Source organism: Mirounga angustirostris, unplaced genomic scaffold (assembly GCF_029215605.1).
Source record: "Mirounga angustirostris isolate CCGP_5_RB_7025 unplaced genomic scaffold, mMirAng1.0.hap1 SCAF_1, whole genome shotgun sequence".
NCBI lineage: Eukaryota > Metazoa > Chordata > Mammalia > Carnivora > Phocidae > Mirounga > Mirounga angustirostris.
This window is the reverse complement of record NW_026991709.1, coordinates 214,419,947-214,446,481: the sequence shown is the minus strand read 5'-3', so window position 1 is coordinate 214,446,481 and position 26,535 is coordinate 214,419,947. Positions and strand designations below refer to the sequence as shown.

General features: G+C 58.0%; 1 protein-coding gene across 9 annotated transcripts in view; it reads left to right on the top strand.

Annotated features, from left to right (window-relative positions):
• Nucleotides 1-26,535, top strand: part of DOT1L (DOT1 like histone lysine methyltransferase) — a 67,058-nt gene that overhangs the window by 16,861 nt on the left and 23,662 nt on the right. For 6 of the 9 annotated variants that reach the window (XM_064574078.1, XM_064574076.1, XM_064574094.1 and 3 more), the window contains exons 3-9: nt 8,484-8,558; nt 11,490-11,553; nt 12,998-13,226; nt 15,308-15,402; nt 15,901-15,963; nt 22,508-22,563; nt 24,911-24,990. In XM_064574078.1, the coding sequence (XP_064430148.1) occupies nt 8,484-8,558; nt 11,490-11,553; nt 12,998-13,226; nt 15,308-15,402; nt 15,901-15,963; nt 22,508-22,563; nt 24,911-24,990 (662 nt within the window). Of the gene's footprint in view, nt 1-8,483; nt 8,559-10,381; nt 11,049-11,489; nt 11,554-12,997; nt 13,227-15,306; nt 15,403-15,900; nt 15,964-22,507; nt 22,564-24,910; nt 24,991-26,535 lie in introns of those variants that run through there. The other 3 variants (XM_064574083.1, XM_064574107.1, XM_064574105.1) reach the window with 3 other exon arrangements.

Below are 26,535 nucleotides of genomic sequence, written 5' to 3'. Positions count from 1 at the left end.
TTGGTGAGCACCTCAGGAGGACTTGAGAAGCGACAGCTTGGTCAGAGGCGGCCAGGTCGTCCGCGTGTGGCCCTGAACAAGTCTCCGTGCTTCTCGGAGCCTTGGATCCTCCTGTGGAAGGGGAGGGAAATGCCGAGCAGGCAGGGGGCTCCCCCACCTCTCCTCACCACCTTGCTTCCTTCTCCTCCCCCTTGGATCTGGTGCTGACTCAGCCTTCCCACGGGGCTGCTCCGCTCAGTACCCCGCACAGCCTTTCGCCCGCTTGTTCCCTGAATGTGCGGAGAAGAGCGCCGCCCCTCCCCTACCTCAGGCGGGCGACCTTGACAGAACCCACAGAAGGCTTTCTCTTTGCTGGCCTGGGGTCTGGAAGGACCTCCAGAGTGCGGGCCGTGGCCGCTGGGCGCAATTCTGTAACTGCTTCTTGCCCTGTGGTCAGGGACCCTGTTCTTCTCTGAGCATCTGCAATAAAGCCGGGGGTTTGTGTGTCTGCGTGGCTTTGGCCTCTCTTGCCGTGTTGTTCCTCAGAATTCTCACCTGCGTAGCCACCCCCGGGCCCCTGCCGTGATGTCTGCAGGAAGCTGCCGTGGCTGGAGACAGAGCTGGGCTGGTGGTGCCAGGAGGGCAGGGCCAGCTTGTGGTGGGCCCCTTTCCCTGCCGCGTGGTAGCTGGGCCACCAGCCCAGGCCACTGCAGCTGCCCGAGCCTGTCGGGTTGGCTCTGGGGGCCAAGCAATGCCTCCTCGCAAGATCGTTTCCAATTTTAAGTGAAATAATGTGTGCAAATGTTGCAGGGTGGGCCTGAAAGCAATCAGTGGTGTTAACTAGTTGCCTTAGTTTGATTTATGTTATTTTTAAAGAAGGCTGCTGGTTAGGAAGTGGGAGAGTCGAGGTTAACAGGGAAGGCTCTGAGTCAGGTGGCCTGGCATGTGCCCCAGTGGCCTCTGCGCCTGTTTCTCATCTGCGGAGTAGGGTGCTTCTCCCTGCGCAGCTGAGGGTCAGCATCCGTGCTGCAGCTGCTGAGCCAGCCCTTTGTCTGCTGTGGCCTCGTCCTCTCCCCGGGCTGGCCAGAGCTGCCCATCTACAGGCCTGATCCCCATGTCCTGGGTCTCAAAACCACGTTACCTTCTTCCTCTTTGTCCCTGCAGACAAGTTCTGTTCACTGGCGAGATGGTCAGTACCTCGTTTTGTTCTTTCTTTTATTTTACTTTCTATAATGGAGAATTTCCAGCAGATACAGTGGTAGACAGAGGGTGTCATGAACCCACGTACCTGCCACCCAGCCTAACAGGGACCAGCTCATCACCACTCACGTGTCGTCTGTACCTCCATCCACTTTAGTCTTTGCTATATTTGTATTTCTTGAAAAAGCAATTGAGATACAATGGCGATACCAGAAACCACACGTGGGTAAGGTGCACGCTCCAGCCGATGTGGACGTGTGCACCGGTCTCCCTGTGTCCTCTGTGATCTGCTTGCCCTCCACCACCGTCCCCAGGCAGCCCCAACCCGCTTTCTGCCACGACAGGTTACCTCGCCTGTTCTAGAATTTTACCTGCAAGGACTTGTTCAGGATGTCCTTTTCTTTTTCCTGACTTCTTCCAGTCAGCACAAGACTTTGAGATTCTCCCTGTTGTTGTGTGTATCAGTCATTTTTCCTCTTTGTTACTGAGGAGTGTTCCGTTGTAGGATAGACTATGGCCATGTTTGGGCTGTTCTCGACTTTGGCGATTATAAATAAAGCTGTTACGAATATTCATGTGGGGTTTTTTTGTAGACATGTCTTTTGTTTCTTTTGGGTAAATACCCAGGAGTGGGATTGCTGGGTTTTATGGCAGCTTGCTTTTAAGAGGAACTACCAAGGTGTTTTCCAGAGGGATCGTCCTGTTTTGTACCCCACAAACAGTGCAGGAACATCCCTGTAGCTCTCCAGTGCACCAGCATGTGGTGTTGACATGGTTTGGTTTTGCTGGCCTAATACGAGCTGTGTAGTGGTATCTCACTCTGGTTTTAATTTGCTTTTCCTAATAATTAATGACGTTCATCATCTTTTGCCTGTTTTTAAGAATTGATTTTACTGTTGAATTTTAACTGTTCTTTACATGGTCTCATTACCAGTCCTGTATCAGATGTGTATTTTGCAAAAGTTTTCTTCCTGTCTGTGGTTTACCTCTTCATATTCTTTTTTTTTTTTTTTTAGATTTTATTTATTTGGGCACCTGAGTGGCTCAGTCGTTAAGCGTCTGCCATCAGCTCAGGTCATGATCCCGGGGTCCTGGGATCGAGTCCCCACATGGGGCTCCCTGCTCCACGGGAAGCCTGCGTCTCTCTCTCCCACTCCCGCTGCTTGTGTTCCTGCTCTCGCTACCTCTGTCTCTGTCAAATAAATAAATAAAATCTTTAAAAAGATTTTATTTATTTGTCAGAGAGAGAGAGAGCGCGCGCAGAGGGAGAAGCAGACCCCCGCTGAGCAGGGAGCCCGATGCGGGACTCGGTCCCAGGACCCCGGGATCATGACCTGAGCCGAAGGCAGACTCTTCACCAACTGAGCTGCCCAGGTGTCCCTCCCTTTTCATATTCTTAACAGTGTCTTTGGAAGAGTAGATAGCTTAAATTTTAATTAAAGTCCAATTTGTCCACATTTTTCTTTTATAATTTGTGTTTTTCGCCTCCTAAGAAATATTTGCCTAATCTGAGGCCACAAGGGTTTTCTCCTATGCTTTCTAGAAGTCTTATGGTTTAGGTTTTCTATTTAAGTTTTTTAATCCATTCTGAGTAAATTTTTACATATGGTACAGGGATGAGTTGAAACTGATTGTTTTGCATGTGGACGTCCACTAGTTCCAGCACTGTTTGTTAATGAGACTGTCCTTTCTGTCTGGAATTTCCGTGGCACCTTCGTCAGAAGTCAGTGGACAGTGGGAGTTGGTTTATTTCTAGGCTTGGTTCTGTGCCACTGACCCGAAGAAAACCTTGATTCCTTTATCTGTAGAGTTGTGTTGAGATTGAGCAGAGTAAGTTCTCCACCTTTGTTCTTCTTTAAAATATTGCTTTGGTGGAGCACCCGGGGGGCTCCGTCAGTTCAGCGTCCGACTCTTGGTCTCAGTGCAGGTCTTGATCTCGGGGTTGTGAGTTCAGGCCCCATGTTGGGCTCCATGGTGGGGGTGGAGCCTCCTTAAAAAAAGTAATAAAAAAATATTGCTCTGGTTATTTCACCTCCTTTGCATTTCCATGTAAATTTTAGAATCAGCTTATTGATTTTTGCATAATTTTGTTAGGAAATGCATTGAATCAGTAGGTCATTTGGAGAGATTGGCCCTTGAGGCTTCCAATACTGGGTCTTTCAATCCAAGAACATGGTATATATCTGTCTACAGTTCGCTCAGCAGTGCTCCGTTATCTAAGTGTGGGGTCTCGGACACCTTCTGTTAGATTTATTCCCAGGTAGTTGAGCTCTTGGCAGTACTCTGGATGGGATTCCATGTTAAATTTTATTTTCCAGTTGCCTGCTGCTAATAAATAAGAACACAGTTGATTTTCATATATTAACTATGACCTGTTGCTAAATTTGTTGATTCTAGTACTTGATTTGTAGATTTTTTAGGACTTGCTGTAGAAATGAATGTACCTGTGAATAGGGACAGTTTTACTTCTTTGTTTCAGTCTTCATGATTTTATTTCTTTTCCTTCTCCTTACTGAATTGGCTAGGACCTTCAGTACAATTTAGCGTAGAAGTGGTAAAAGCTACGGGTTTTTCATAGATTCCCTGTGTGAGTTGAGGGAATTCCCTGCTATCCCTGATGTTGTTTTTCCTAGGTGTGACCATGGCATTGTAGTTAATATTAAAAGAAGTCTGTAACTTTTACAGATGAATGCTGAGGTATTTGTGAATGAAATGACATAGTGTCTGTCGTCTGCTTCTGAATGATAGGGAATGGGTGCAGAAAAAGCGTTTGACAAAAGTGTCTGCTCGTGAGAATAGCTGTCAATGTGGCTAGAGGCATGTGGTCTGCGATTTTGTCTTACTGTGGTGACATTAACCTTGCTCACCTGCTCCACCATGTCTCTCTGATGTGTAGTCACTGCTTTTCCCCTTTTAATTAAGACCTTGGGCGAGATCCTTGGAGACCATGCAAATATCCCGTTTCTCCTTGGACTTTCGCCCCTTGATTTTAGCATCCGGAGGTGGCTCTCACAGGTCACGACTGGTTACTGTTGCTTCTGAAGGCGATTTCTCTCTTCTCACTCTCTCCATAGTTATTGACTGGAATTCTTCTGTGAGGAAGAGCTGTTCTCTCATACGTATTTATTTCATTCCGTGAGCTATAACCCATTACTGCTGTTTCGTCACTCACATTGCTCCTGTGCTGGCCACTTGGGGCTCTCTCAGTGTGCACCCTGTCCCTTTGGCATGCCCCCTGCCTTCCCGAGCCTGTCCTCACTTTCCAGAACCAGTCACCTTGAAGTTCCCGTGTTCCAGACCTGCGAATCAGCCACATCTCTGAGGAGCCCTGGTTTCTTTTATTGGAGAATAGTTTGTGCTGTTTTTTGAGACTGAGTTTTCTTCTCCTTGCTGAGTTGTGAGGATTCTTTTTTTTTTTTTAAGATTTTATTTATTTATTTGACAGAGACAGGCACAGCGAGAGAGGAAACACAAGCAGGGGGAGCGGGAAAGGGAGAAGCAGGCCTCCCGCGGAGCAGGGAGCCTGATGCAGGGCTTGATCCCAGGACCCTGGGATCATGACCTGAGCCGAAGGCAGACGCTTAACAACTGAGCCACCCAGGCGCCCCAGGACCACAGTTTTTGTGTGTGTGTGTGTGTTTTTTAAGATTTTATTTATTTATTTGACAGAGACAGGCACAGCGAGAGAAGAAACACAAGCAGGGGGAGTGGGAGAGGGAGAGGCAGGCTTCCCGCGGAGCAGGGAGCCCGATGCGGGGCTCGATCCCAGGACTCTGGGACCATGACCTGAGCCAAAGGCAGACGCTTAACGACTGAGCCACCCAGGCGCCCCTGCCGCATTATTTTAAATGCTCAGTTTTCAGAAAAAATTATGAGATACACAAAGAGGAAAGTATGGTCTATATACAGGGAAAAAAAGCAGTCAACAAAACTGTACCTGAGGAGGTCTAGATGCTGGGTTTACTAGACAAAGACTTTAAAGATTTTATTTATTTATTTGACAGATAGAGAAGGAGCACAAGCAGGCAGAGGGAAAGGGAGAAGCAGGCTCCCCGCCGAGCAGGGAGCCCGATGCGGGGCTCAATCCCAGGACCCTGGGATCACGACCCGAGCCGAAGGCAGGCGCTTAACGGCTGAGCCACCCAGGCGCCCCAGTTGTGAGGATTCTTGACCTACTCTGGCTGCGAGTGCCCCATGAGATACTGTATTACGTGCCCCTGATTGTGGTTTAATGGCACTTGCACTAGTGCAAGTCTTCAGTGTATCCCTTCATTTTTGGTGGTTACTCCTCTGGGTCATGTCCAGGAAGTCTTCGCCTGCCCGAGTCACAAAGGTATTCTCTTTTGTTTTCTTCAAGAAGCTTTGTGGTTTCAGCTTTTGTGTTCAGGTTGAAGATGAGTTGTGAATGGATGTTTGCGTATGTCGGCTGGGGGTTTATGTTTGTGGGGATCAAGAATAATTAAAGAGACTTTGTTTCCCCATCAGGTTGTCTTGGTGCTTTTATCCAAAAGCCATTTAAATGTTAGCCTGAGTCTCTTCTGTGTGCTGGGTCATTGATCTATCTCTTCGTCCCTCTGCCAGCACCACGTTCTCCCGGCTACTGTAGACTTACAGTGGGTCTCAAAGTAAGGCGGTTAAATCTTTTTTTTTTTTTTTAAAGATTTTATTTATTTATTTGATAGAGAGAGACAGAGAGAGAAAGGGAACACAGGCAGGGGGAGTGGGAGAGGGAGAAGCAGGCTTCCCGTGGAGCAGGGAGCCCGATGCGGGGCTCGATCCCAGGACTCTGGGACCATGACCTGAGCCGAAGGCAGACGCTTAACGACTGAGCCACCCAGGCACCCCGGCGGTTAAATCTTTTAACAGTGTTCTTTTTAAAGATTATTTAGGCTAGGTTCTCAGTCTTTGTATGTCAGCTTTAGAATCAGCTTGTCTGTTTCTCAGAAAGCCTACTGGGCTTGTTCTAGGAATTACTTCCAGTTAGCAGTTCAGTCCAGGGAGAAGGGCCATTTTAACAACGTTGAGTCTTCTGTTCTGTGAACATAGTTTCCCTTGCTTTCTTTTGTCTTTGATTTTTCTCAGCAGTGTTTTACAGTTTTCAATATAGAGGTCTTGCAAATCTTTCATTAAAATTATCACTAAAGGGCGCCTGGGTGGCTCAGTCAGTTAAGCGTCTGACTCTTGATTTTGATTCAGGGTCGTGAGGTTGTGCCCTGGGTTGGGCTCCACGCCAGCCATGGAGCCTGTTTAAGATTCTCTCGCTCCCTCTCCCTCTGCCCCGCCCCCACGCACAAGTGCTCTCTCTCTCAAGTAAGTAAATCTTAAAAAAAAATTATTCCTAGGTATTTATGTTTCACTGGTATTTTAAATGGTATTTAAGAAATTCATTTAAAAATTCTTTGTTGCTGGTATATGCAAACATAGCTCATTTTTGCTCATTGACCTCATGTCTTGTGACCTTGCTCAATTCACATAAGTTCTAGAAGCTTCTATGCAAATTCTTCAGGGTAGCGTATTAATTTGTGTATTAAATTGTGTGTCTGTGAATGAAGACGTTTTGCTTCTTCATTTCCAGTCTTTACGCTGTTCACTTATTTTTCTTGCCACGTGGTGCTGGCCAGGGCCTGTCGTAGAGCATTGAAGGGAAGTGTGGGGGCCGGCATCCTCACCTGTCCCCACCCTTCTGGGAGGGCTCAGTCTTGTGCCAGTGGTCTGGCGGTGTCTGCGGGACCGGTACCTTCCTGTCCGTGGGGTCTCCTGACCTACGCCCTCTGTGCTGCTGAGCAGAGTTTACCGTACAGAAGTGCTTGTGAGGAGGGAAGGTGGGGACCCCTGGGCAGGTTGGTGCTTGGAGGTGGGCACTGCCCAGCTGGCCCTGGTGACTGAGACTGGGGAGGGGTGTCGTGGGGAGGGGCCGCAGAGTCTGGGGCTGGAGGGCCTGTGTGTGTGTGTGTGTGTGTGTGTGTGTGTGTGTGTGTTGGGGCTGGCGGGGCACGATGAAGGAAACTGCTAACCGGACTCAGCAGCTGCTTCCTGCTCCGGCGAGGGAGTCTGGCTTGAGGACACAGGGACACAGGGACAGACGGCCCTCCCTCTTCCAGGAGACCTCCTGTCCCCACAGAGCAGAGCTGGCCAGGAGTCCGCAGGGAGCCGGCAGGCAGAGCAGAGACAGTGGGCGCGTGGGCAGCACTCCCCTCACACCCCTTTCCACCTCTTGCTTCCTCGGAGGTTTTTATCCTGTGTGGGGCTTGGGTTTGGCTTGGGTGTTTTCTGTATCTGTTGAGATGATCCTACTACTTTCTATCCTTTATTCTGTTAATGAGGTGAAGGACAGTGATTCATTCCTGCGATAAACTCCACCTGATTAACATGTATTGCTGACTTTAGTTTACTAGTATTTTTAGAGGATTTTTGTGTTTGTATTCATGGGGGATATTGGTGGATAGATTTCCTGTTTGATACCGACTTTGTCTTTCCAAGGCTTTATCTCCCTCTGGTTTTGGCATCAGGGTAACACTGGCCTCCTAAAACTGAAAACGGTTAGTGTCATTCCTCCTTAAATGTCTGGATTCCCCAGCGAGGCTAGCTAGACCTGGAGGTCTGTTTGTGGGAAGGTGCTTGATCAGGGAATCGAGGTCTTTCGTAGGGTGGAGGCTGCTGAGATGTTTCCTTTCTTCTAGTGTCGGTTTCGCCTGCTTGTGTTTTTCCAGGAATTAGTTCATTTCATCTAAGGTGTCAGATCTCTTGGCGGGACGTTTTCCATAATGGCCCGGGTTTTCTCTGGAAGATCTGTGGTGTCGACTCCTCTCCCCTGGCCCTTTGTCAGGGTTGCCTCAGGATCCAACGAGGGTTACACCTTGGGCTTGGCTGGTGTGTTTTTCTGCCCCTTTACTCTGTCGGCTCCCCTCCATCCCTCTGTTTCTTCAGCGTGTTTGTTTAAGCAGCTTCTTGTCTTGGGCTCGGGTAGCTCGTGGTGCGGCACTCGCTGCCAACCCCCGGGCACACGGTGCGTGCCGAGCTCTCTGCCTGGAGTGGGTTGGTTTCCTCGGCTCTGTCCCATGTGGGCCCACTGACACCCAGGAGCTGACCCTGGCGGGGGCTCCGCACGCCATGTGAGTCCCAGCGTCAGCCACAGCCTCACGTGGTTTGTTCTGAATTAATGCCGCCCTTTTCTCTTGCGCATTTGAGTTGAATAGTGAGGATTTTTTTTAATGTTTGGGAGTTAACAGTGTTTGAGACAGCCGAGAGTAAAAACTAGAGCATGGAGAATGGTTTTCACTGTAGGTTCTGCTTTTGTGTTTCAGATGGGTCTGTGAAGAGATCCCAGACCTCAAGCTTGCTATGGAGAATTACGTTCTGATCGACTACGACACCAAAAGGTGAGCAGAGCTCTGTCCACGCTTGCTGGGGACGCGGCCTCCCGTCAGCTCTTCTTCGACGGCACAAGCTGGTCTGCAATTTCCTTTGAGAGTTGGCTGTCGCCTCCATGAAGTTATTTTGGTAGGAAATGTTTATCAAATATTGGCAGAGGCTGTCAGAGTGAGGACGGAATTGGAAATGCCACACTGCGGAAACGGCGCCTGGTATGTGTGAAGTCGGCCCCAGCTAGCTGCCGAGGGGCTGTGTTCCCTGCGGGCGGCCGTCAGCAGCCACTGCTCCTGCCTGGGGCCAGCACCTCTGCACGGGCCTCCCGGGGCTCGGGCTCCGGCCAGCCCCGCCTGGGTCTCCGTGGGTCTGGTCCGTCACTGTGCGTCCAGCCCTTTGGCCGCTTCTCGCAGTTTCCTGCAGGCACGTCCTGGATCTCAGAGGAGAGTCCTGTGGGTGGAGAAGGGTGAGGCCATCTCTGGAATGCCTGCCTGGAGTTTTTTTGTTTCTCTTTGAGAAGGAAGGCTGACATTCCAGGCTCCTGCCGTTTTAGCTCTTGGCAGGCTTAGCAGGGGCGCTGCAGTCTTCGCGGAAGGATCGTGTCCTCTGTGGGCTTTGCTAGCTCGCTCTCCATAAGGTGCACAGTCTAGGGGCCCCTAACAGGACCCGGCACCCAGGTGTTGTTGACCTGGTCTCACTCTTGTGTTTGAAGGGCCTCTTGGTCTGCTCGTCAGCCCTGATCCCATTCCCCTGGCCTCCTGCCTTGTTCCCCATTTAATCATTGGCTCAGCATTGAGAAAGAAGAGAACTGTGCTCACTCCTCATGCGGAGCATCCAGGCCCCTGGGCTGTAGGGTGGCCCATGGCCTCGGGTGGTGCACATGCCTCTGGCAGCGTGGGCACACACCGAGGAGTGGGGTACACCTCTCTTCCTCCCAGGGTGAGGGTGCATACGGGTGCTGACCCTCGGACCTTAGTCGTTTGGCCAGTGAAACAATGGGTTGATTGCTCTGTGCCTGGCCGAGAGCAGCCAGCATTTTTCGGGATAGTATTGCTAAAGATGTTTGCAGGGGGGTGTTTGAGGTTCTTCCCCTCCAAACTCCGTTGGCTTAGAAAAGACTGGGAGTGGGCAGCGGGGGGCCAGTCTGGAGTATCCACCTGAGGGATCGGTGCGGCCGCGGGGTCAGGTTCGTGGTGGGGGATCCTCATTTCTCTCTTAAGCAAGGTGGCGGCAGGGCCAGCCCACAGCGTTTGTGCATCGTCCAGGGACAGGCCTCCTCCGGGGTGGGCTGAGGCCTGGTGGCTCACAGCTGTCCAGGCGGAGGGGAAGCACGAGGAAATAAAATGACAAAGTGGTGCCTTCGTTTTCGCCTGAGGGCCGCACGAGAAACTAGGAGCCCGAGGTCTCGGATCTTTCATTTGGCAAATTAGGAGGGCGAAGGAGTGTCACTCAGACGCTGGGCATTGCCGGGGCCGCGGGCTGCCAGGTCCTGGTTCTTGTGACCTTGCCTGGCCCCGTGCTGAGCGGGGGCGGGGGTGGGGGCGAGCGCAGCTGCTCCGGAAGAGTAGCACAGCCCATTGTTGCTCTTGGGTTCCTGAGGTCACCACGTTGGCCCGGGGCGGCTCCGTCACTGTCCTTTGTGAGGACCCATCACGCTTTGGTGGTGACTGCTCTTCCCGCCCGCTCTCCACTTCTCTCGCTTTTCCACCGCAGCTGTCCTGCGGGGACCTCGGACTTGCTGTCGGGGAGCCAGCTTAGTTGAATCCTTTGATTTCTGTTGTGAAGGAAGGGTGCGCGTGAGCTGTTGGGGTAAATCTGGGGCCGAGGATGAGGGGCAGGCTGTCAGTGAAGATGCAGGGGCCAGTGGGGCGGGCGGCTTGGGGTGCCACAGCATGGTCATTGCTTCCCGTGTCCCGTGTGGAGGGACCTCTCCCAGGCTCCTGGCGTCTGGCTCGGGGAGGAAGCCTCCCTGCTGCGGTGTGTGCACGTAGGTAGACAGGGGCCCCCAGCGGACGTGGCGCCCTCCGTTACAGCGTGGACATCGGAGCACGTCCCCCCGGCACTGCTCGTAGCAGGCAGGTCGTCCTCTGCGGGGCGTCCCGGGCACCGTCACAGGCTGAGCAGCACCCCTGGCCCCAACCCTCTGATGCCACCCCTTCGACCCCAGAATGTCCCCAGATGTTCCCAGACAATGCGCAGTGTCCCCTGGAGGCAGAGTCAGTCCTGGGGGGACCTCCTAGGTTGGATTTCGTTGAAAGTCATACCTGGAGTAAGCGTGGTGGGGTCTGGGAGAGTCCTGTCTCGTGAACAACTCCCAGGCAGGCGCTCATTCGGCATCTGACGTGTACTGCTTGCGTCTGTGGAAGAGTTGGAGTCTGTAGGGCAGGTGTTGGGCGGTGTCCTCTTCTGCCAGGAGAATCAGCGGGCCCTTTCTGCCGCTGGGTGGACCCCATGCCCATCAAGCTGGGGCCGAGATGGAGGCTCTTTCCGGCCCGGGGAAGGAGGTAGGGCCCGTGCACACTGCCCTGGGGCAGTGGGTCCGGCTTGGGGAGCAGGTGGGATTTCTGTCCATCTCCTGGGTGGGGAGTCCGGGCCGGCCAGGTCCCAGCCGCAGTGCTTTATGAAGGCTGTGCGGAGCCCTTTCTCTCACCTAACACTTGCTGGGCACACCATTCACCTTGGGTTTGACCCGTGAGCTGTGACCTCCGCAGGCTGCCCTGAGGTACACGATTTGGCCACGTAGCCGAAGACCGCCTCAGCCCCAGACACTGGGCTCAGCCTTGTTGCCCACCCGTGGTTCTCCTCGGTGCCCTGTGACCTCTGCCTTCTCACCAGGGGAGAGCTGGCTCTGCATGTCCAGGAGCCGTCCCTCCCGAAAGGCCTGCCAGGCCCCTGTGGCTTGTTCTGAGCTCCGCAGTGACCAGCGCCTTCCCTTGCCTTTTCAGCTTCGAAAGCATGCAGAGGCTCTGTGACAAGTACAACCGCGCCATCGACAGCATCCACCAGCTGGTAGGTGGCCTCTGCCCTCCCCTCACGTGCGTCTGCTTGTTGGGGACCCGTGCGGGGGTGCTCCCCCAGTTGCCGTCACGTTTCCTGGGTAGTTTTAATGACATGCCTCGCAGACCCCCTCAGACCACCCTGGAGTGCGGGGGTTCACATGTGCGGCGTGGGGCCGGCCACTGCTGACCCCCAGTGGGAGGTGTCTCGGGAGCTGCTGTTGGGACCGGGCTGGGGGTGGGGTGTGTCCTCAGCCCCTGTCCCCGGCATGCTGAGTGCTCATCCCCGGGGTCTCCAGTGCATATGGACCTTCACGTCGGTGCCCCGTCCCCACGGGCTGAGGCAGGCAGGTGCGGTCAGGAGCCTGCCCGGGGCTTCTCCTGTCCCTCAGCCAGCTGTGTTGTGAGTGTTTTCCTGCCATCCCTTTGGGCTGTTCTGATTATGGAGAGGCCTGGGGCTCTGTCCTCACCTCCCTCTGCCACCATGCTGGGGTCTGGGGAGCCTTCGCCTGGTGAAGAACAGACGACAGCCGGGCCGGGCCAGGCTGCAAAAGCAGTTCCAGAGAGCGGGTCACTCCTGTTCTAAGGGAGTTTCACTGTCTAGGCAGGGTGGGCTCCTGCCGGGGGTGGGGGTTCTCCGGCAGGAGCCTTGCTGTCAGGGGAGGCTATGGCGGGGTGTCGGGCCACGCAGCCCCGAGGGCCTAGCACGGGCTGGCCTGGGCTCTCTGGGCAGTCATCCCCGTCACTGTTCCTGACGGGAGGGGAGGGGGATGCTGAGTCAGATGAGTATGTTCTGGCCTCCTGTGTGAGGGACCGGGGTTCAGAGAAGTTCTTCTGGGTGTCAGCTGTGTGGGCCCCCCCCGACCCACTGCCTCGGCCCAGAGCCCTCCCCTCGGTTTTGTCCTGGGCAGGAGGTGGGGCCTGAGGCTTGGGGCTGACCTGGGCCGCTCGTGGTGGCCAGGCCACGCGGCGTCCAGTGCCCTGCACGGCAGTGGCCTGGATCCAGGCTGGAAGGCCCTTGGGAGCTGCCAGGGCCGCAGGAGGCTGAAGGGCAGCTGGCATGAGTCAGAAGGGGGTGGACCGTGAGGGGTTAGGGCACCAGGCCTCAGTGGCGCCCCAGGGCTGGGAGCCTGAGGACTCCCTCCTCGGGTCAGCATGAGCTGGACGGGCGCCGGCCTGGTTCTGGCCCCTGAGGCCCCTGACAAGGACCCACGAGGCGCTGGCTCTCTCCGTGGCTCTTGGCCCGTTTCTTTTCCCAGACAGGCTTTCGGGTGAAGGCGCAGCTCCCCACTCAGTGGGGAGTGTGCTTGAGGCCAGGATTGCAGGGTGGCCTCTGCTGCCTAGGGAGGCGGCGTGGCCGGCTGCCCGCGAGCACGCACGCTGTTGTCTGGCGTGGGCAGGCGCCGGGGCGCACCACCGCCCGTGTGACGTGTGCGGTGCTTTCTCTGCCGTCCTAGTGGAAGGGGACCACGCAGCCCATGAAACTGAACACTCGGCCGTCCAACGGGCTCCTGCGGCACATCCTGCAGCAGGTCTACAACCACTCGGTGACAGACCCCGAGAAGCTCAACAACTACGAGCCCTTCTCCCCCGAGGTGTACGGGGAGACCTCCTTTGACTTGGTCGCACAGATGATCGACGAGATCAAGATGACCGAGGATGACCTGTTTGTGGACCTGGGCAGTGGTGAGTGTGGGCAGGCCGTGCTGGCCCCCAGAGATGGAGGAGGCGGCTCGGTCAGCACCCCAGGCCGCCTGCAGCCCCTTGCGGTGGGGGCCGCCCCTCTCTGCAAGCAAGCTGGTGCTCTGCACAGAGGAGAGGCCGGGTCGTCGTACTCCCAAGGGCCCTTCCCTGTCTCTCACCCCTGCTTGCCTTGCGGGACCTGTTCTTGGCTCAGAGGGGACCCCAGTGACCACTGCAGACCAGCCCCCCACGTTGCTGGGTGTCTTCGCCCCTTCCCCACACCCCCCGGCTCTCACTAGCCGCCCCCCTCCTTTATGTATGGCTGGTCCTCTGGCACCAGAGTGGAGGCTCCTGAGGGCAGGGCCTGTCCTCAGTGCGGCCTAGCAGGTGTCCATGTGATGAACTACAGACTGTACGGAATAAACAAACGCCTCGGATTGGCTGATTCCAGACGGGATGTGTTGAGGTGACAGGGCTGATGATGTGGCTGCCAGCCTGCCGTAGGAACCCCGCGCACAGCCCTCCTCTGGGGCGGCTCTGCCACCTGGATGTGACCTCGTTTTGACAGCCTTGTGCTGCAGACTCAACGTCCTGTCTCAAACCGGCATGGCCTCGGTGCTTGGAAAAGGGCCCCGAACACCGGGCGAGGACAACTTTTTTGATGTCATCGTGAATTTGAGCTTTTTTAAGCACAGAATTGGTATTTTAAGAAGAATGTGTATACTTTAGGGACGCCTGGGTGGCTTAGTCAGTTGAGAATCCAACTCTTGGTTTTGGCTCAGGTCATGATCTCAGGGTCGTGAGATCGAGCCCCGTGTCGGGCTTCGCACTCAGTGGGGAGTCTGCTTGAGATTCTCTCTCTCCCCCTCTGCCCCTCCCCCCTATTCATGCGTGTGCATGTGCGCGCGCTCTCTCAAAAAAAAAAAAAAATGCTTCGAAAGTCAGTTATCTAAAAGGCCACAGAATTTATCTGTGTGTCCTGGAAGGTTTAGGAGTTTTGGAAAGCACCTGCCTGACTCATGCCCAGCTCTTAACCTCCCTCCCCCCGTCCCTTGGCCACGACCCTTGTGTCCTCTTGCCGTGGGCCTTGCCATTTACCCTGTGTTTCTAAGTAGTGGGCTTCTTTTCTTTTTTCTTTCTTTAAGATTTTTTATTTTAGGGCGCCTGGGTGGCTCAGTTGGTTGAGCGACTGCCTTCGGCTCAGGTCATGATCCTGGAGTCCCGGGATCGAGTCCCGCATCGGGCTCCCTGCTCAGCGGAGGGTCTGCTTCTCCCTCTGACCCTCCTCCCTCTCGTGCTCTCTGTCTCTCATTCTCTCTCTCGCAAATAAATAAAAAAAAAAAAATTTATTTTAAGTAATTTCTACCCCCAATATGGGGCTTGAAGTCACGACCCTGAGATTGAGAGTCACACGCTCCACCCACCAAGCCAGCCGGGCACCCTGGTGTGCTTATTTTTATTATTTGAATACATTCCATTCAAAGTGCAAACTCAGAGGGCTCCCGGCACAGAATCTGAGAGGCACGACCGACCCGCGTGGGAGGGGAGAGCACACGAGGCCTGAGCGCCAGGGCGCCGCCTGCTGCCCCTAGTGGCCTGCACAGCTGGGCGTGTTGGTGCGTTCGGCCTGCTTGTCGGGCTGCACGGGGAGGCCAGCACACGACAGTGGTTTGGAGACCCCGCTCCTGGTATGCATCAAAGCCCCGTCGATGCCGTGTTGACGGGTGTTCTCAGGGATTTCGGATTTGGCCGGCCATGCCGTGCTGTGGCGGAAACATGGGAGCCTTGCAGAGGTAGACAGAGAGCAGGTTCCCCCCTTGCGAGAGCCCTGGAGTGCCCTGGAGTGTTGTCAGTATGAGGCCGCATAGGCCAGATGGCCGTCCCCCTAGTGGGGGCTCAGCTCACGGCCTGGGTCACTGGCATATCCTAGGGCCCTTGGAGAGTGCTCGCACCTTCTTGGGGAGCCGGAGGCCTCTGCCTGTTGACCCCCATGGCCGGCACCTGCCTGTCCTGGGCCTCGACTCTGGGTCGGTGCCGCCTCTGTCCCTGGGGCTGCATCTGACGGTACCTCTGTCTCTCTGAAGGAGTGGGCCAGGTCGTGCTGCAGGTCGCCGCGGCCACCAACTGCAAACATCACTATGGCGTAGAGAAAGCTGACATCCCAGCCAAGTACGCGGAGGTGAGTGACTCTGGGGTGGGACACAGGTGTGTGTGTTTGCGTCTCTTTTCTTTCAAACCTTTGTTTGCCGTGACCCACGGGGTGTAAGGAGGGGAGGACAGATCAAGGTGGGCGTTCGGAGGGGCTGCTTGGTCTCTGCTTGCGCATCTGGGCCCCGCTGTGTGTGCTGCCCGCAGGGACTACGGCCTGGTCTCCCCCAGGCTGGGCCTGTCTCCCCCAGACGCCCCAGGGGCACCACTGCTGTGCCTGTGTCTGCCTGATGGGGTCAGTGGGGTTTGGGGAGTAGGTGCGTCTCCAGAAATGCCCGTAGAGCGTGTGGCCTGCGCATCTGGTGGACTCTGCAGGTCCTGCCGTCTGTCCTCCCCTGCAACCCCCGGAATCAAAGGGGTTGTGCTGAGGGCTGGTGGATGGGCAGTCCCAGCTTGTCCCGGGGTGGGGGTGGGTGGGGGAAGGGGCCGCGGGGAGCCGCTGACGGGCTGTCGGATCATTCCCTTGCAGACCATGGACCGAGAGTTCAGGAAGTGGATGAAATGGTATGGAAAAAAGCATGCAGAATACACAGTGAGTGCCATCGCTCCATGCCCCTGCGGCTAACGATCCAGCTCCCATTTCTGTGTCTCCTCCTCCCCTGACCCGCCGTTTCTCTTCCCTCCTGGGACGCCCTCCCTGCCTGCCCTCGCCCGGTGTGGAGCGCAGTGCGCATGGCCGAGCTGGGCGTGCGGCGCTGTGCGGGGGGAGGCCCGCTCAGCACAGCAGTACCCTCCTCCCTCTCCCGCCTCTTCTGCCCTCTCTGGGCCTCCTCGGGGGCTGCCCCTGCCCCGTGTCCTCTTGAGAACAGAGGTGGGACGTGGCGGTGCCCCTCTGCCCCAGCCCTCAGACGCTTGAACGCAGTCACGTGCGGCGTGTCTGCAGGCAGCTGGCGGGCCTCAGGGAGCCCTCCTTCAGTGTCGTGGCAGCGGCGCGGGGCTGGGCCGCGGGGTGTGGTTGGCAAGGCCTCTTCCCTTGTCCGCTGGCCAGCCCAGTGGCATCTTCTCCTTACCTTCCTGGCTGCGTGTGACCCAGACGCCGAGTCCCTCCTCCTGGCAAGGCTCAGGTTTGGGGCGGCACGTGCCCCCAGCTCTCCTGGCTGCCGCTGCGTCTCGGCCTCCATTGCTCGGCCCAGCCTTGCGGTGCCCACGCTCCTTGGCCGGCCGGGGTTCTAGACCCCTGGCCTCCACTCCTGTCCGGAGCATCTGCGTCTCACGCATCGAAACGTGTCTGGGCCCAAGACTCATCCCTTACTCTATCTGTTGCTCTGGACACACTGTGGCCATGGAGCCCACACCCACTCGGCCGCTGTGGGGACACCGCAGACAGAGTGTGTCCAAACCAGATCTTGACCTCCTCCTTCTCTTCCCATCGCAGGCCATTACCTACACATACCCAGAGCTCGAGGCCCAAATCACCAAGGTTCCACTTGGTTCCACGGCCCGCCGTATTGCTCCTCCCTCCTGGAGACTTCTTACAAGTGTTCACGTCTCGCCCTCTCCATTGTCACCAGCCCAGAGCAAGCCATACCATGGGGCGTTGACTGTTGAGCTGGAACCAGCATTCCTTGTTGCGTTAGGGACCTAGAATAAGTCATGCGATCACGGGCTGGGGGTCAGTTGGGGTGTGGGGAGAAGGGGAAAGAGGAGGTTTTCCTTTCCTTAGGGCAGCCTGACGGCCTCTCCTTCCGTGGGTCATGCCTGCACTGTAGTGTCTGAAAGTCATTGCCAAACCCAGGGTCACCCACACTTGTTCCCTGGCGTCTTCTGGGAGTTTTATAGCGGTGTTTTACCTGTAGGGCCGTGAGGCTGTAAGGACAGCACCTGGGTCCTTGCCTTTGCACTTGGAGGCCCAGCCATTTCAGCCCGTGGTTGCAGGCTCTGCCCTTGCTCCTCTGTCTCTGTCTGTCTGTCTGTCTGCTCCCACACCAGGCCACACCATCTGTGTTACCATGGCTCTGTAGCGAGTCCTCACTCGGGCAGTGTCCGCCCGTCCTCTGGCCTGGCTCTTCTTCCACGCTGTGTCTGCCTTGCTGGGGCTTTCACCTCCCCAGATAAACTGTGGAGTCAGCGTAGAGCCAGTTTGTGGGCGTCCACCTCAGAGCTCACGGTGGGCTGGGGTCGGGATGCCTTCGACTCCGCGCAGCAGCTCAGGAAGGACGGCCGTCTGGACGGTATCGCGGCTTCCTGCCTCCGACGCGGCCTGCCTCTCCCGCACCGACTTTGCCTCATGTACGTCTTGTACATCTTGTAGGTCTTGAAGTCTGTTTGTCTCTCTGTCTTGGTGCCTGTGTAAATGACACTGTATTTTTAATTTTAAATTCCACTTGTTCGTTGCTGGTTTTACAGGAAAGCAGTTGACCTTTGTCTGTTGCGTATCAACGTACAATACTACTTTCACCTGAGAATGTTCCTGTATTGGCTTGTTGGCTGCAGGTTGTTTGTTTTTCTGACTTCTTTCAAATTTTCTGCATAGATGATCGTGTCACCTGTGAACAGAGGTGGTTTTACGTCTTCCTTCCCGAGCTGTGTATGTTTTATTTTTCTTGTCTTACTGCACGAGCCAGCGTAACAGTAGGTATGTATGGTCCGCTGCCAAAAAGCAGTGGTGAAAGGGGCGCCGTGGCCTTGTTCTTGTTTCCTTTCCACTGGGAAAGCTTTGACTTGCTCACCGTGGAGATGATGGGAGCCGTAGGTATTTTGTGGTGTTCCTTAGCAAGTGGACACAGTTCCCCTCCGTTCTTACTTTGGGAATCTTCATCTTGAATGGGTTGGAGTTTGTTAAATGCCTTCCCTGCATGTGTTGACACGCTCCTAGGGTCTCTCTTTGGCCTCTTGACGGGTGTCCAGCCAGCCTTCCGTGCCTGGGTGAGTCCCGCCCGGTCTGGCGCACGGTGGTTTTCACACGGTGTTGGATTTCCGCTCCGCACCGGGTTGTCGAGAGTGTTTGCGTCCGCGTCCACGAGAGATCCCGGCCTGTACCTCTCCTTCCTCCTTCCTTTGGGTGTACAGTGATGCCGGCCCCGTGGGGAGAGGAGCTGCACCCTCTGCTTCTGTTCTGTGTTTCTGGAGCCAGGACGTGCACAGGCAGAGTGGGACCTGGCTTCTCTTCCCTGTCTCCTGGTGCGGTGTCTTCTGAAATTCTCTGCCGGGGCCCCCGTCTGAGGCCCCCTGGGGTCTGCCAGTCGGGCTGAGCATGCGGGGAGTCCAGTGGGTTTCCATTCCCAGGAACTTGTTCCCGCACGGTCCCCACATCGGCTCTTACGCTGACTGCGTTCCTAAACGGACTTCCTAAAACACAGGTTTTCGTGTTTTAAACCACTTCTTGTTTCTGGTGAGAAAGCCCCAGCCCGGGGTGTAGGAGTGGTGTCGCCGCACTTCTCAGGAACGGCCCCTGTGCTCCAGGCACGGCTTCCAGGACTCCGTTTGTAGCCTGGTCTTAGCTTCTGGCAGCTCCTCTCGGCTGGGGCGATGGGCAGGGGTGAGGCTGGAGGCGCTGCTCGCCTACTTCTCCTTCCGCCGTCCTCCTTCCTTCTCTTGTCTCCAGCCGGGGTCAGTGGTCGGCATGCGGGAGGGGCTCCCCACGTGGAAACCGTCTCATTCCTTGGGTCTCGTGTGGGGCAGAGTGCTCACTGGCCCCGCCTCAGCCCCTGCGAGGTGGCTGCGAATAGAATTTGGCTCAAAGGACGCTTGGGCACGACCTTGGCGGGCGGTGTGTGGAAGGAGCGGGCCGCAGGATGGCAGCTGGCCGTGCCTCTGCTGTTCTGTTGTCTGTTTCCAGAGGGCTCCGCGGGGTGTGGTGAGCGTGTGCTGACTGATGAGCACCCACGTTTGGCGGGAACTTGTGTCCTGGATCTCGTGAGGCCTTCCCAGCAGCTTTCTGTGGCTTTGACCAGGCGTCCTCGTTGGCGGACGGAGTCCTGCTCCTGTTACTTAACCTAAGAGGAAACAGAGCCAACAGGAGTCTAAAAATAGCCCATGTGCTTTTCCAAGCCCCAGAGCCTGCTTGTGCAGGCCAAGGACCCCATGTGGCCGCCGCCTCCCTGTCCTGCAGCTCAGCGGTGCCCGGGCGCCAAGCCCTGCCTACCCACCCCCGTGCCTCCTCCTGTCAGAGCCCCGTTCCCTCCTTCCACTCGGCTTCTGCTGGCCGGGCTGTCTCAGCTCAGGGTGCCCCCTCCGCCTGGGAGACGCTCTGTCCAGCGCCCCACCCAGGCTGGCGTCCAGGCCCCCAGAGCCCCCACAACACAGTAGCCGTGCTTGTTCACGATGCGCCCCGTAGGGTGGGCCTGGCATGCAGCGGGTCCCGAACGTCAAGAGCCTATTAACTTGGGTGGCTGTGGCCTCGTGGAGGAACCACGTGGGGGCGGCGCCATGGCGTCTGTGGACCTGCGCTGAGGCACTTCTTGCACTCGGGGGCAGGGGCCTCTCTCTCCAGGACATGTGCAGGGCCTCCCACCTGCCACCCCTCCAGCTTTGCCCACGTCAGGATGGCGCCTCTGTGGTCCTTGGGGTGGCTGGGCCACATCAGCCGGGGCCCCAGGCATCTCAGAAGCACTGGCCCACCTCCCCTCTGGTCTTGGGCTGGGTTGGGTCACCGGCAGGCGGCTGCTGCCAAGAGACAGGGCCTGGGGGTTCGGCCGAGCTGGACTGTGTCTGTGGACTTGGGGCTGCTCCTGGGCAGGTTTGCCGAGTGCCAGGATGTGCCTGTGGGTGGCGCTTCCGCACCTGACTTGGGTGGGGCCAACCTCGGTCTCTTCGTTCTCGGATGCTGTGCTCTTTTCCCCTGACTGGAGAGCGTGTGTGTTCCGTGCAGGGGTGGGTGCAGCCTCCAGGACCACGTATGTGGCGAGCTGGGGCGGCCTGCGGGGGGCGCTGCACCTGGGTCTGCGCACGGACCGGTGGTCTCCGTGGCATGCGTGGTCGTGGGCACTGAAACCCTCTGCACCTGTACGTGCCCGGGGCCTTCTCCGCGTCTTCCCGTTTCTCTGCTTTCTCTGTACTCGGAGGTCTCCGTGACGCTGGGGCCGCTCACGGGGTCCCTGGGCGGGGCACAGGAGGGCCACGCACCTTTCTGGCCACTGTTAACTCGGGTGTTCCAGCCCCAGCAGCACAGCCAGGGCCTTTGCTCCGAGGGTCGCAGCTTGCCCACGCAGAGCTGCTGCCGCGGGGCCTGGACGGGGGAGCCGCCAGGAGAGGGGGGCCACACGGAGAAGTGCCTGATAGCATCCGTGTCCAGCCCGGGCCCGGGCCCAGGCGCGGGGATGTGCCGGGAGGACCCCCAGGCTCAGCAGACGGTCGACCCCACGGCCGTGGTTTATACAGAGAGGACAGGAGGCCAAATGAGCTCAGGGCAGAGGCGTGGGGGGCGGGGGCGGGGACACCAGGCAAAACCTTCCAGAGTCCTCTCCCGGGGTGTCCCACAGGACGCGCTTAGCTCCCCTCAAACGAGACAGGACCGCGTGTGTGAGGTGTGGTCTCCAGGGGACCGGCAGAGACCCAGCGCCCGGTTCTCTGCGGGGGTCGGTCTCGCGGGCCCCTCTGCCCGGCTTGGGTCGGGACCCCAGACTCCGGGAGGGGAGCAGGCGCTCAGCCCGAGCCTCGTGTCTGCACAGACGGTTCAGGGACCCGAGCCCCCCGGCAGCGAGGGTGGTGGGAGCCCGGAGTCGGTTCCAGACGCCGCTGAGAGCCAGCCGTGCGAGCCGCCCTCTGGGGAGGGAAGTCTCAGGCCCCCGTGCGAGCTCTGTCTTGCAGCACCAGTAAGACTGTGGACTCGAGTCACTCCTGAGGCCTGGCAGGGCTGTCCTCGGGAGTGTGGCAGATTCAGAAAGCTCCACAGGTTGGAGAGGATTCAGAGATAGGACAGCTGGGATGTGGGCAGCCCCCCACAGTGCCTGAGAGTGTTCAGGTGGACCTCCCCCTCTCCCCACCACCCGCGCCCTGCGTGGTCGTCACGTCACATACACATGATACCCCGGGTGGTCTCTGTGCGTGCGCTGGAGGGCGTAGCACCGGTTCCTGGCCTGGCACACGGCCTCTGCCCTGGGTCAGAAGTGCTTACTGGACCGTCTCTGCTCAGGGTCTTCTGTCCCTTTCTGAGCGACAGCAGGCCGAGTGCCCCAGTGGGCCCCTGCCGTCTTCCTGAGGAGAGTGGGGGTTCTTGTCACCTCACAGCATCTGTAGGGGTGCAGGTGAGGACAGTCACCCCCCTCCTTACCCCCCCGCCCCCACGAGCCCCCTTCCCGTCCGTGGATGAGCCTGCTCTTGACGTGTCACCCACGTGGACTCGCACCCCGCGTGGCCTTCCGTGTCTGGCTCCCTCCCTGAGCGTCGTGGGCTGGGGGTCCGTCCCCGGGGCCGCACGTGTGGGTGCCTGGCTCCTGTTCTTGGCAGGGGGACGCTCCCGTCCGTGGTGGATGCGTTGATGGGCATTTTGGATTGTCTCCATTGTTGGCTCTTCTGAGTCCTGCTGCCGAGACCTCGCGTGTGCAGGTTTTGTGGGGATGTATGCTCGCTTCTCCTCGGCCTCCACTGAGGCCTGGTGTGATAGCGTTTTTGAAGAACGGTGGACTTGTTGGTTTGCTGAGTGCCACAGCTCGGACATCTCGGTCACGAAGAACCGGGTGCGCAGAGAGCAGGCGTTGAAGGCGCGGATGGGGCTGTCAGGTGAGCGGGCGCGGGAGGCCGGGCTCAGCCGCTGCACCTGCACTTCTGTGGTACAGAAAGCAAGCCCGGCCTTTGCCGCGTGCCGGGCCGGCGCTCTGTGCCCCGGGCACCTCCCGAGGACACGACCACTGTTCTCTGCTGTAGCCGTGGCCGGCCGGCCCCCGTTCTGTCCAGAACCGCCAGCAGGCTGGGAACCACGCGTGGACGCGCCCCGGGCTCGCCCCTGGCTGGCTCAGTGTGGCTCTGCAGTGTGTCCTCTGCTGGGGCTGGACCCTCCGGAGCTGCCACTGCCTCGGTCTTGTGTCGTCCCCACTTCCGTGACAGCGTTCATTTCATCTCCTCTCCGCGGGCGGGCGTGCAGGGCGCGAAGCTGGGTGAGGCCTCCTGAGTCAGCCTCCCTCCTGTTTTTCTTTCAGCTGGAAAGAGGCGACTTCCTCTCGGAAGAGTGGAGAGAGCGGATTGCCAACACAAGGTACGGTCTGGCCGGGTGTGCGCCCCTGGGGAGGGTGCTGGACGTGGGGCGAGCTGTGGTGCGCCTGGGAGAGGTGGCTGGCGAACTCCTTCTCTCCCCGTCCCTCGCCTGTAGCCGAGCAGGTGGTCCGGGAGTCAGACCCAGGGCCCCAGGGCAGTCCCCCGGCTGCCCGTCAGGAAGGGCCCTTTCCAGCTGTCTCAGCCCTGCGCTCAGCGTGCAGGTCCTTGCTGTGTCCGCACCTCCCCCAGCTGGGTGTGGGGGCAGGGCTGTTTCTCTGCACCTGCCATGGGGTGGCGTCTTGTCCCACGCATCTGGGGTGCTGCAGTTTTGCCCACACCTTCCTCTGGACCCGCTGTGGGCCGGAGCTGGTCTGCAGCCCTTCCCCTGACCTCAGGCCGGGGGCGTGCCAGTCAGCTGGAGACTGCTAGAAGCCTGGGGACCCAAGAGGCGTTGCACACCCCAGAGCCATCTTCCTGGGGAGAAGTCATTCTTGCCGATGGTGGCCCACTGTTTTAGGAGACCTTGCCGTCTGGCTTCTCTCTGTCTTTCCTTCAGGCACATACTGCCTGTAGCCCCATAGTCCCCACTAACTCCTGGGGGCAGGTAGAAACTGGGCACTGCTCTTTCCAGAGCCTCTCCCTTTGTGGCTGTCCCACGAGAAGTCCTCATCTGAGTTGGGTCCACTCTGCTCTCCCCTACTGGCCAGGTCTTCCCCCTTTCCCTGAGAGACCCCTGCTGACCCCATGGGCATCCCCATCCGTGGGGGTCTGGGGGCTCTCCAGTGCTGGCCAGCAGCATCTGGGCCAAGGTGTCTCATCTTGTGGTCACCCTGGCGATGTGAGAGCTCACGGGGAGGGCACCGTCCCCCGGGCCTCGTCTGCCCCTTGTCCTGCAGGCAGAGTGGGAACAGGCCTTGGTGATGGGAGAGCATCCCCTTGACAACCCGTCAGGTGTTCCGCTTCCCGACAGGGGTGTCCCCTCCCCTCCCAGCCCATTTCTTTCTTTCTTTTTTTTTTTTTTTAAGATTTTATTTATTTGACAGAGAGACACAGTGAGAGAGGGAACACAAGCAGGGGGAGTGGGAGAGGGAGAAGCAGGCTTCCCGTGGAGCAGGGAGCCCGATGCAGGGCTCGATCCCAGGACCCTGGGACCATGACCTGAGCTGAAGGCAGACGCTGAACGAATGAGCCACCCAGGTGCCCCTTCCGGCCCCTTTCTTATTAGGGACTCCATCTCTGCTTTGGACTCCTCGTGCATGAGATGGGAGGGGCGGCTGCCTTCGGAACATCAGAGCCGTCCGCAGGGCCTTTGCTGGCTCATGTCCTGCCTTCCCAGGCTCTGTTCCCGAGTAGGGACTGGGACAGGCCAGCCTTGCTCTCTGTGGGAGCTCTTTCCGCCCAGCTGTCTCGTCAGGGCTCCGTCCCTTGGCTCCCAAGGACGCCTGCGCCTCAGCCTAAAGCCTCCCGTCCTCAGCTTTGTGGTGCGGTGGGGCAGGGAGAGTGCACTGGGCTCGATCCGTGTCTTTAATGATTCTTCCCTGCTGCTCTGCCCACCGGGTGTCTGGTGTCTGTTCTCACTCTGGTCAGGTCACCCGTGACTGTTCTGTTTCCTGGTTGCTATGACGGCTTCCAGAGTCTCGATTTTAGACTGTCGAGACTCTAACAAGCAGCAAGGGGATGGCCGTCAGCCCAGTCTGTCTTCTGTCCCTTTCAAAAGAGGACGTAAACCCTCCGTCCGCAGTTCTGCCCCCTGGCCCAGGTCTTATCTGGAGGCACTTACGTGGGAGAGAAGGGCCGCACAGCTGGGTCGGGAGCTGTCTCACCTGTGGGACTTGAGATGACCCAGCTGACGGCTGTGGGGAGAGCATAGCCATTCAGAGAGTGCCTCGAGTGGGCACGAGCTGGGCCCGGGCGGGCAGGCAGGACTGTGTCTCCGCGTGCCCAGAGTGGGGCAGCAGCCTCCCCCGCCACCCCGGTTGGCGTGTTCGGACCCAGGCTCCTGGGTTGTCCGGTGCCAGAGCGTGTGGGAGGAAGGAGAAGGACTCTGCCTCTGGTCCTGCAGGTCCTCAGGCGGCTCCCTTTCAAATGCAGCCTGATGGGGTCCTCACACCTCTGTCCCCAGGTGACCTTTGTGCCGTCCACATTCCCACCCCAGGGACATCCCGGGGGCAGGCGGGGACCACCCACCCACCAGTGCAGCCGGCTTGTCCCTTGGGCCCCGCGGGCCCCGGGTCCCGTCCCCGGGCTGGGGGAGCTGATGGAGGAGGCGGTAGGCGTGGTGTGCCCTGGAACTCTACACGTGCGGAAATGGAACCTTCGTTTTACTCAACTGGAATATTATTTTGCAGTGTTATATTTGTGAATAATTTTGCCTTTGGTCCTGAGGTGGATCACCAGCTGAAGGAGCGGTTTGCGAACATGAAGGAAGGTAACGTACCCCCCCTTCACCCTGCCCTGTCACGGTCAGCATGTGCTCCTGGCGCCCGAGACCCACTCGGGTCTGTCTGTGGCTCCTGCACTGACCGCAGGGCCTGGGGCCCTTGTAAGTGCTGACAGCCCTCCATGTGCGGGCCGGGCGGAAGGCCTCAGGCCCAGGGGTCTGCTGACGGCGGTTCTGCCCCCTGCTTGCGGGCCGGGTGCCTCCCGGATCAGTATGCGCGGCAGGGCCGACTGGGCCTCCCGCAGGCAGGAGCTGCCAGTGGGCCCGAGGGACCTGGGGTGGGTGGCCACAGTAACAGGCGGGCTGCAGGCCATGCAGTCACACTCAGATTCCCTGGAGACGGCCAATAACGTCTCAGTACAAGCTCATACTGAGGGATCACTCACTGTACCTGAAATTCAGACTCGACCGGCGTCCTTGTTCCATCTGGTGACCCTAACCTGGGGGCAGTGAGGCCACTGGGGTCGTCCAGATGGGCCTCCTTGGCTTTTTCTGGGTTTTTCCTGCGTTTGGGCCCCTCTCAGCCCGGCCAGAGCTGCCCCTGCCACCCTCGTCCGCCTTCCTGTCCCTGGTTGGGGGAGGGAAGGCCCCTTTGCTTCGTGCGTCTCAGACTTGCAGCGGAGCTTCTGGGCACAGCTGTGGGGGACGTCTCGGAAGGAGCTCGAAAGCTGTGCTCTCGTTCTGCAGCTGGGCTGTTGCCCTGGGAGTCGGTTGGCATTTAGGTAGGACTGTGTTTTCCTTGTGCTCGTGGAGGCTTCTAGATTTGGAATTGTGTGGGTGGTTTTGTAGAGCGAGGTCCTGTACTGTATCTGGCCTGAACCTTCTAGGGAAAAGTTTGTTTTCTGAATCTTGGCAAGCTGAGACTGGCGTGCAGCCTCTCAGCCAGCCTTGCGACCTGGCCGGCAAGCTGCTCCTTCCCGGGAGCTCTCTGCTGTCCCTGGCTGCTCCTGTGGCCCGTGGCGCACCGGAGGGTGGCCGTCCTGAGTGGTGGCCTCAAGAACCCCCCTGCGCCAGAGGGTGTGTGCCGTGGGCCCCGTGCCTTGCTCCCACGGCCGCCCTGCCGGCTGGACGAGGCAGGGTGCACCCTCGGGCCCCAGCTTAGCCGCCGGTAGGGGAATCGGGCTGTGGCCAGGCGCCAGGCAGCGCAGCTTAGTGTCTCCTCTCGCTTTGCTGTGCCCAGAGCCCTCGTGCACTTGGAACGTCAGGCAGAGAAGACCATCCAGTCCAGAACCTTCTAAGTAGGTGGGAGTGAACTAGTTCGATTTGAACGCCTTTCAGGCCTTTGTAACTGCAGCGGGTTGCAGCGTGTGTGCTCTGACTGAGAGCACAGGAGAGCCCAGCGAGCTCCTGGAGGAAGAGAGAAACATCAGCCCCTTCTTGCAGGTGCCGGTCACTCTGGGCGCCGTCTGGGGCGCACGGGCCGGGCCGCAGTGGGTCCTCCCGTCTCTCCCATGACGAGGGCCATGTTGCCTGGTTGTTTGCTCCCCTCGGTCTGCACCCTCATGCCTCTTGCTTGTGTGTCCTCACTGAGCC